The sequence below is a fragment of the Phaseolus vulgaris genome, chromosome 8, assembly GCF_051622355.1.
Source record: "Phaseolus vulgaris cultivar YP4 chromosome 8, ASM5162235v1, whole genome shotgun sequence".
NCBI lineage: Eukaryota > Viridiplantae > Streptophyta > Magnoliopsida > Fabales > Fabaceae > Phaseolus > Phaseolus vulgaris.
The window spans coordinates 31,879,614-31,888,244 of record NC_143505.1 but is presented as its reverse complement, the minus strand read 5'-3'; the positions used below and the strand labels follow the sequence as shown (position 1 = coordinate 31,888,244).

Here is an 8,631-nt window from a genome sequence, read left to right as displayed (position 1 = left end):
TTTATTTTTAGCTATAGTTATTGTCGATTGGCAATCACAATGCATTGATACAGATGGGGTTGGTTTCATTCCTAAAGGAATGTTTGCTAAGAAGTTTTTCAACCACTCAGTTTCACTACCAGCCATTTCTAGAGCAACAAACTCAGATTCCATTGTTGCTCTTGCAATAATAGGTTGTCTGGCTAATCTCCATGTAACTGCACCACCCCCAAGTGTAAATACATAACCACTAGTTGATTTTGTCTCATCTGAATCAGATATCCAGTTAGCATCACTGTACCTTTCTAGCACAGCAGGAAATCCACTATATTCAATGGCATAATCCATTGAACCTCTCAAATATTTCATGAGTCTCGAAAGTGAATCCCAATGATCCTGACTAGGACATTAAGTGTATCTACTCAATCTACCTACTGCATAAGCAATATCTGGTCTAGAAAAGCTCATTAAATGCAGTAAGCTCCTAATTATCTGGGCATACTGAGTTTGAGATATAGATTATCCTCTGTTCTTCTTTAATTTAGAGTTAGCATCATAAGGGGTACTCACTGACTTAAAGTCATAGTAACCAAACTTCTTAAGAAGTTTCTCAGTGTATTTTTTTTTGGATAGTAATATACTATCTCCCTTCCTTATAATTTTAACTCCTAGAATCACACTTGCTTCACCCATGTTTTTCATCTCAAACTTAGATCCAAGAAACAATTTTGTTTGAAAAACTATATCATTGCATGTACCAAAAATTAGCATGTCATCCACATACAAACATATAATGACATATATTCACCATTTTCAGATCTAGAATACACACATTTGTTAGCATCATTGGTAGAAAAACCTTCACAAAGTAAAACATTATCAAGTTTTTCATGCCATTGTTTTGGTGCTTGTTTCAAACCATACAAAGATTTTAAAAGTTTGCATACTTTTTTCCTTTTGACCTGGAACTACACATCCTTCAGGTTGAGTCATATAAATTTCCTCTTCTAATTCACCATTAAGAAAAGTTGTTTTAACATCCATTTGGTGAATTACTAACTTATGGATAGATGTTAAGGCTAGCAACACACGAATAGAGGAAATCCTAGTAACAGGTGCAAAAGTATCAAAGTAATCTATGTTATGTTTTTTAGTAAAACCTTTAGTTACTAATCTTGCCTTATATTTCTCTATGGATCCATCAGGATGGTACTTCTTCTTAATGATCCACTTACAACCAATGGGTTTTGCTCCTTTAGGCAGATCTACTAAGATCCACGTATTATTTTTCTAAATTGAATCAAGCTCAGTTTTAATGGCCTAATCAATGTTTAGCATCAGGAGCACTAGTAGCTTCTAAAAAACTTATTGGATCATTCTCAACTAGATAAGTATAAAAGTCATCTCCAAAAGTTGTTTCCTTTCTTTGTCTTTTACTTCTCCTAACATCCTCACTCAAGGCATCACTAGCACTATCTATAGGTTGTTCAGATGCCACTACTCTTTAGAGGAAAGATGTGTTCAAAGAACTCAACGTTTTTCGTCTCTACTACAGTGCTACATTCAATTATATCACTATTAAGAACTATAAACCTATAGGCAACACTATGTTTTGCATATCCTTAGAACATACAATCAGATGTTTTAGAGCCTATTTTCCTTTTCTTAGGATCAGGTAACATCACTTTAGCTAAACACCCCCCACACTCTTAGGTATTTCAGGTTAGGTTGATAACCTTTCCACAACTCATAGGGAAAAACATAGGTTGGTATCCTATTTTGCAAAAAAACACGCAGTAAGCAGAGATTCACCCCTTAAATTATCAGGAGCATTAGAACTAATAAGCATGACTCTCATCATTTCTTTAAGAGTCCTATTTTTCCTTTCAGCTACTCCATTAGACTCAGGTGAATACGGTGGGGTTACTTCATGAATAATACCTTCTTTTACACAATAATCATTAAATAAAACATATTCACCACCTCTATCTAATATAATTCTCTTAATTTTCCTATTCAGTTGATTTTCTACTTTTGCTTTATAAGTTAAAAACATGTCAAAAGCTTCATCCTTATGTTTAATTAAATACACTTTGGTGTATCTAGAAAAATCATCTATAAAAGTTACAAAATAATTTTTACCACCTCTAGTCATGGTTTGTTTTAAATCAACAAGGTCGGTATGAAGTAAACCAAGAAGTTCAGTTTGACGTTCTACAAAGTGACATGTTTTCTTCGTTATTTTAGATTCTACGCATACATCACATTTACTATTTTGTTTGTCATGCATGTTGATTAATCCTAGTCGTTGCAATTTTATAACATACGAATAATTCACATGTCACAATCTAGCATGCCATATATCATACGAGTGAACAATATAAGCAGAAGATTCAGATTCATTCATAATTTCATAAATGTTCAGTACAAAAAGGCCCTGATCACAATATTCCTTTCCCACAAAAAACATTGTTTTTTGTCATAACAATTTTGTCAGATTCAAATGACACTTTAACCCCAACCTTGCTTAGCAATGCCACAGAGATCAAATTAACTCTAATTGATGGAAGATGTAGCACATCACTCAAAGCTAGAGTTTTACCAGATGTGAGCTTCAGAAGAACTTTTCCTTTTCCTAAGACAGGAGTTGTCCTGGAGTCACCGAGATAAACTTGTTCTTCTCCATCCCCCACACTTGTGTAGGAGGTAAACACATTTCTGTTTGCACAGATGTGTCTCGTAGCCCTAGAGTCTACCACCCACTTGCTCACATTTGTCACAAGATTTACTTGTGAAACGACTGCCACAATAGTATCTTCCCCTTCAGCTAGATTTTCCTTAGGAGGATAGTCATTTTTGGCCCTATGTCTGCACTGAGGTGCATGATGACCTGGCTTTCCACAGACAAAAAAATTACCCTTTTTCTTGAAAGTGGGGTTAGTTCCACTAGGACGAGAAGATTTATTATATTTCTTTTTATGATCAAATTTTTTCTCGTACCTTTTTGGAGCTAGTTTGTCTTCTACCACGTTTGCTTTGGCAGACAAAGTTTTGGCCTTTGCAGCAGCACACTCCTTCTTGTTTGTGTCTTCGATGATGATGTGGGTGATCAGGTCTGATAGTAACATTTGTTTGTGTCTGTGCTTCAGTTGTTGTTTGTAATCCGTCCAAGATTGCGGAAGCTTTTCGATCAAAAGTTCGAAAACGAATTCATCCAGAAAGGTTATGCTTTCAGTTTTGATATCTTCAATCAGCTTGTGATATTCATTTATCTGGATTTTGATGTCTTTGCCTTCGATCATCTCCCAACGGTAGTAGTTTGTAATTACGAACCTTTGTCTGACGATGTCTTCGGCAGTATATTTGAGGATAAGAGAATCCCAAATATATTTTGCATTCTTATAAGAAGCATAGACATCAAACAGATCGTTAGATAACACACTGAGCAAGGTGTGACGACATACCTTATTTGCATGGATCCAATCATCAACTTGTTTCGCAGCCGTGGTTGAGTCGGGTTTGGAAGTTGTAAGTGCAAGAGAAACTTCGTACATGTCCAATAGGGTGGACAGCGTTCTTGCCAACGTCGGAAATTCTGACCGGTGAAGACTTCAATTTTCGAGACATCCGGAAATGGTTTCACAAAAATGGTTTGCATTGCGGAAACAACATTTGACGTTCCTGGAGCATTGTTGTTGTTGTTCGTATTTTCAACCATAAGTCCTTACGATTGTAGTAAAATAGGCTTTAGAAAACGAACAAAAATTGGTTTTCCGAAGCGTGAGTAATCACTGTCCGTAAGGACTTATCCGCGGTGTATTGCACAAGTCCCCTAGGATACAGCAGGAACTTCCAGGTAATTTCCGAGAATCAGAACTAGCAAGTTACTCTTAGAAGAATAATACCCAATAAAACCCAAAAATATAATAATAATAATAAATTATGAGAGAGAAAACTAAAAATTTAAAGGTGATAGGAAGAAGAGGGTTTCACGGTGGTGTTGGGTGAAGAAGATGAAGAAGGTGAGTGAGAGTTGTGTGTTTTCTGAAGCAAAGGGTTGCGCCTTTTATAGATGAAGAAAGCACATTGCCGCATCTTCAAACCCTAAAAGAGCGATCATGGCCGCCGAAGATGGAGAAAGACCCGCGGGAATGGAGGAGCTAACCACCCACAAATCTCACAATGTTCTCCAACATTCTCAAGATTCCACACGACCAACAGTGCAGAGGCGAGAGCGTTCCCAGTCGTGCGGCTACGATTTAGGAAGGAAGGGGCAACGTCGCGTGATAACCTCATAGTAGATCCAATCTTCGCCAAACTTCCGCGATCTCCTCCAACGTCACTGAAGAATTTTACGGTTTTACCACATACTCTGTTTTCCGTTTCACACACTCTGTTTTTCGTTTTTATTTTTCTATATTAGGTTCTGTTTTACAACAGTTTCAGTCTTAGAAATAACGTCCTTTTACCAAGGATCTCAAGTCCCTTTTATAGCCTACCTCTTGTAGCAACTTTCTATCACGAGAGTCCCTCTCAACTGAAAGCCTGCGTCAATAAAGATATTCTGTTTTAGGGCACATTCTTTTAGCGCGCAGCTAAACAGAATCTCTCTTTTTTTGGAGTGCATCAAATCTTAACAGAATAACCACCAGGGTACCAACTCATGTACCAACATCAGGGGTCCAATTTGTTTCACGTAGATATCTGCGGCGAGGCGCTACGAACTACACATGCAACCTACTCATTGTGCCCTAACACACATGAGTTTAGGTTTAGAGGAAACATTTTGCTCGTGCTAGACCCACATGCACTAAGCACACCCCTAGGTCCATTACTATCCCTTGCTGACCGCCTGGGCCTTGTGCGAGGGGGTTACGTTAAGTATATAGAAAAGAGTCAAACCATGTCTCGAACCCAACCTTTAGGCCCATCAACTTAGCTTAAAAGTCAAGCTGACCTAACTGAGGTTGAGCTCTGTGCACTGAGCTTTAAGCGCTCTGATCAGTACTGTTGTGTTTAATTTCTATTTTTTTTTTTCAATTTTAATGTTTTTTAATATTTTTGAATAGTTTTTCGATTTTATCATATCATTATTAAGTATTTATTTAAATTATAATAATAGGTTAATTAATTATATTTGTTTAAATTACAATAATAAATTGTATTTATTATTTATAATTAGAAATAATTAAATATATAATTTCGAAATAAATAAATAATTTAAATTAACTAAATGTTTATTTAAATTGTAATAATAAACTATTTAAATTATATTCAATGTACATTTGCTTCTTAAATTTAATTTATATATCATTATTATATATTCAATGAGATTTTATTTTATTCTTATTATATTTTTTTATTATAATATAAATAAATATTAGTTAATTTAAGTAATTAATTAATTCATTTTTGAAATTTTGTTTTTAATTATTTATAAATGAATATAATTTAGATAGTTGATTATTATAATTTAAATAAATATTTAGTTAGTTTAAATAATTAATTAACTTATTTTTTTAATTTAAACAAATATTTAATAATAACATAATAAAATTGGAAAACTAAAAATAAAAAATTTGAAAAAATAAATTATTAAATCAATAAGAAATCATTTAAATAAAAAAAAATAAAAAATGAAAGCCATTGGTTTAGAGCAGGACTTCTAATTTGAAGAAGAAAAAAAACTTCACAAACGTTACGACTCTCACAAATCAAAATTGTAGTCCTGTTCACGACTTACTCATTTTTTATAACCTTTTACAATTTATTGCATTTTTGTAAAAACAGAAAAAATTACTTAAATGCTTAAATTTCCCTATTTTGTTAAGTAAATTGTGAAATGTGAAAATGTTTAAATTCGATACTTTTTATTTAATGAAATTAATTAATATATGTGATTAATATCAGTTTGTTGATTAAACTTTTTTTTACATTTATATTCATTCTAAATTCTAAACATTGTACAGCAATCTACACTAATAATAAACTAGAGGAAATGGAAAGAACACGTCACATCATTGCTCTAGAAAATATAGCCGTTAGTGTGGCCAAACCACAAAGCAATTCAGAATAATTCGACCGTTGGATAAATATTCAAAACAATTGGTGGTACTGTGTGAGTGAGACTATTGCCCCCCTTAACAGTTGCAAAGTCCAGGAGATATGGAGAACAGAAGAATGGCAGTCAACGGAGAACAGAAACTTAGCCCCAGAAACCAAAAGATCCCATTAGCAGATTCCAATGTCCAAAACATGGCGACCCTTTTAACCCCAAGGTTCAAATCTGCAGCTGCTATGGCTGGTTGGGATGAAGAGACACTGTTATTGGCCAGCCTCATCGTTGAGGACACACCAGATAGAGATTCCAAGCACAAGAGACGCTCTCTTTTGAATTCCAAATCTCCATCCACCAACTCTTCAAGGTACTCTCTTTTTTCTCGACAAAACTTAGATACAATAATCAGAATTGGAGTTTAACCCTTCATAATCCATGTTACCCTCATTGTGAGATGAACTTTAATTTTGACTGAAGAGTGGTATAATTTTTTTTGTGATTTTGTCATTCTTTTTGTCCTTTTTCTTAGTATAAAGATCTTTTTCTGAATAATTCTGCGTTTAGGAAACGTAGAGCTCGGAGGACTTCACAAAAACCAATCCCTGTAATTCTTGATCTTAATGCAGAAGAAACTCCCGTAAAAGGTAATTTCATTATCTTAGAAGTCTGAATGTTATATTTATTTGCTTTCTTGTGTTCTCTTTTGACTAATTATTTTGATGGACAGATAGTGGGAGAAAGAAGAAAGAAGAAAGGGTTTGTGTTGATAATGAGGGAAGCAAAGTAGGAGGAGGGGATGGGGATGAGTCGAAAGAGAAGACTCGGAGCGCTCCTTCTTCTAGTTCTGCTCTACCCTTCATTGATAAACTTAGGGACGAGCTTTCCTGTGCTGTAAGATCCTTGTGATGTTTCGTGCTGATTTTGATCTAGTTTCAAATTTTGTTTCGATGTGAATGTGACCATGTATTTGCTTTCTGCAGATTTGTTTGGAAATATGCTTTGAGCCAAGTACCACTCCTTGTGGTCACAGGTAAATGACAAATCAAAGTCAAACACCCCACAAAACTGAACTTTTCGTTTGAACCATTGAAATCAATTTAGTAGATTTCTGATCAAGAATCTACAAATTTTCAGCTATTTCAGATAATTGTGCTAGAAATTTCCTTTAAGGATACCCCAACTTCAAAATTTATTGTGATATCAACTCCTAGATTTCTTGTGTGAGTACAGTTTTTCAGCTTTTGCAGAAAACTATGCTAGAAATTTTCCATGGGGTACTAAATTTAAGTTTTACTACTTGAATCCCTTGATTTCTGATTCTTCAATTTTGCAGCTTCTGTAGAAAATGTCTACGATCTGCTGCAGACAAGTGTGGCAAAAAGTGCCCCAAATGCAGGCAATTAATAAGGTGTTAGTCTATTATTATTATTTTACTTTACGAAAACAAATGTTCTGAATTAACTTCTGTCCCAAAAACATTCTACTTCGCTAGCTTATTATGCATATAATCCCTCTTGATTTATTGCAGCAATGGACGATCATGTAGTGTGAACACTGTCCTCTGGAACACAATTCAGCTTCTGTTTCCCCAAGAAATTGAGGCAAGAAAAGCAGCTGGCTCCTTGAATGGTCGCCAACAAGCTCAAAATCTGAGTCCAGAAACAGCATTCTATGCTAACCTAAGGAGTACAAGCATACAACCTTCTGGTGGGGCATCAAGCAGAAACATGAATTCAAGGAGGAGTGTGGCAATAACATCAACACAGGAGGATGAGGATGCTGCATTGGCTAGAAGGTTACAGAGAGAAATAGATGAACAAAGCCCGGGAACAAGTCGAAGTCGACCAAGAATGAGGACAAGAAGAGGGGTTTCTACTAGCCAACATGAGGATGCAGCTTTGGCTCTGAGGTTGCAGAGAGAAGAGTTCATCCAAACTTTTAGAGGGGGCAGCCAGGAACAGACTATTAGGCTACCTTCATCAACATTTGCTAGAGCAAATTTGAGGGCTATGGCATCTAGAGCCGTCAATCTTAGGACTAATGACAGAAGAAGATAATCCTCGGGTTAACCATATGATTTTTTCTTTTACAGGAGACTGTTAACCATGTTAACAACTGTAGTTAATTATCCTGATCTTTGTGTATTGCTTTTGGTTTTCAAACTGAAGTCTCAGTTAACAAGACTTAATCAGCATTTGAGTTGATTAATTTTGTTTTGTTGTTGTTGACTATTGTGTTATTGACCATGGAGATTTTACAACAACTCTACTTCTATTTCTTTGTCATTTTATGGGATCTCATAATTTGAAGTGCTTTGATGGTTTGAAGGACCATGCAAACTCAACCTCCATTCTGAGCTATTCTTTTGTTTCATCAAGTCCACACAATGCTTATTATATGTATAGAGAGAGGTGGTTGTAGTAGACAGAACAGAAAAGGGTGATTATATCATATAACACAGTAAAAACACTTGAAAAGAACCAAAAAGAAACCTTGTCAGAATTTTGAAGAATATAAATGATAACACAGTAAAAACACTTGAAAAGAACCAAAAAGAAACCTTGTCACAATTTCGAAGAATATAAAGATGTTTG

The 8,631-nt window shown here is 35.0% G+C and overlaps 1 protein-coding gene across 2 annotated transcripts; it reads left to right on the top strand.

Annotated features, from left to right (window-relative positions):
* Window positions 1-6,000: 6,000 nt before the first annotated feature.
* LOC137826771 (zinc finger (C3HC4-type RING finger) family protein) lies at window positions 6,001-8,397 on the top strand. 2 transcript variants are annotated; one of them, XM_068632909.2, is made up of 6 exons: window positions 6,001-6,404; window positions 6,611-6,681; window positions 6,765-6,928; window positions 7,018-7,067; window positions 7,371-7,445; window positions 7,566-8,397. In XM_068632909.2, the coding sequence occupies exons 1-6, from the start codon at window positions 6,145-6,147 to the stop codon at window positions 8,092-8,094; spliced, it is 1,149 nt and encodes a 382-aa protein (XP_068489010.1). In that variant the 5' UTR covers window positions 6,001-6,144; the 3' UTR covers window positions 8,095-8,397. The 2 variants fall into 2 exon arrangements, with proteins under 2 accessions (XP_068489010.1, XP_068489009.1); XM_068632908.2 differs by having other exon boundaries at window positions 6,602-6,681.
* Window positions 8,398-8,631: the final 234 nt, after the last annotated feature.

Coding starts and splice junctions, on each gene's coding strand:
- LOC137826771 (XM_068632908.2), top strand. CDS start 6,145: ATGGAGAACAGAAGAATGGCAGTCAACGGAGAACAGAAACTTAGCCCC. Junction 6,682..6,764: donor AGAAGAAACTCCCGTAAAAG/GTAATTTCATTA, acceptor TTTGATGGACAG/ATAGTGGGAGAAAGAAGAAA. Junction 7,446..7,565: donor AAATGCAGGCAATTAATAAG/GTGTTAGTCTAT, acceptor GATTTATTGCAG/CAATGGACGATCATGTAGTG.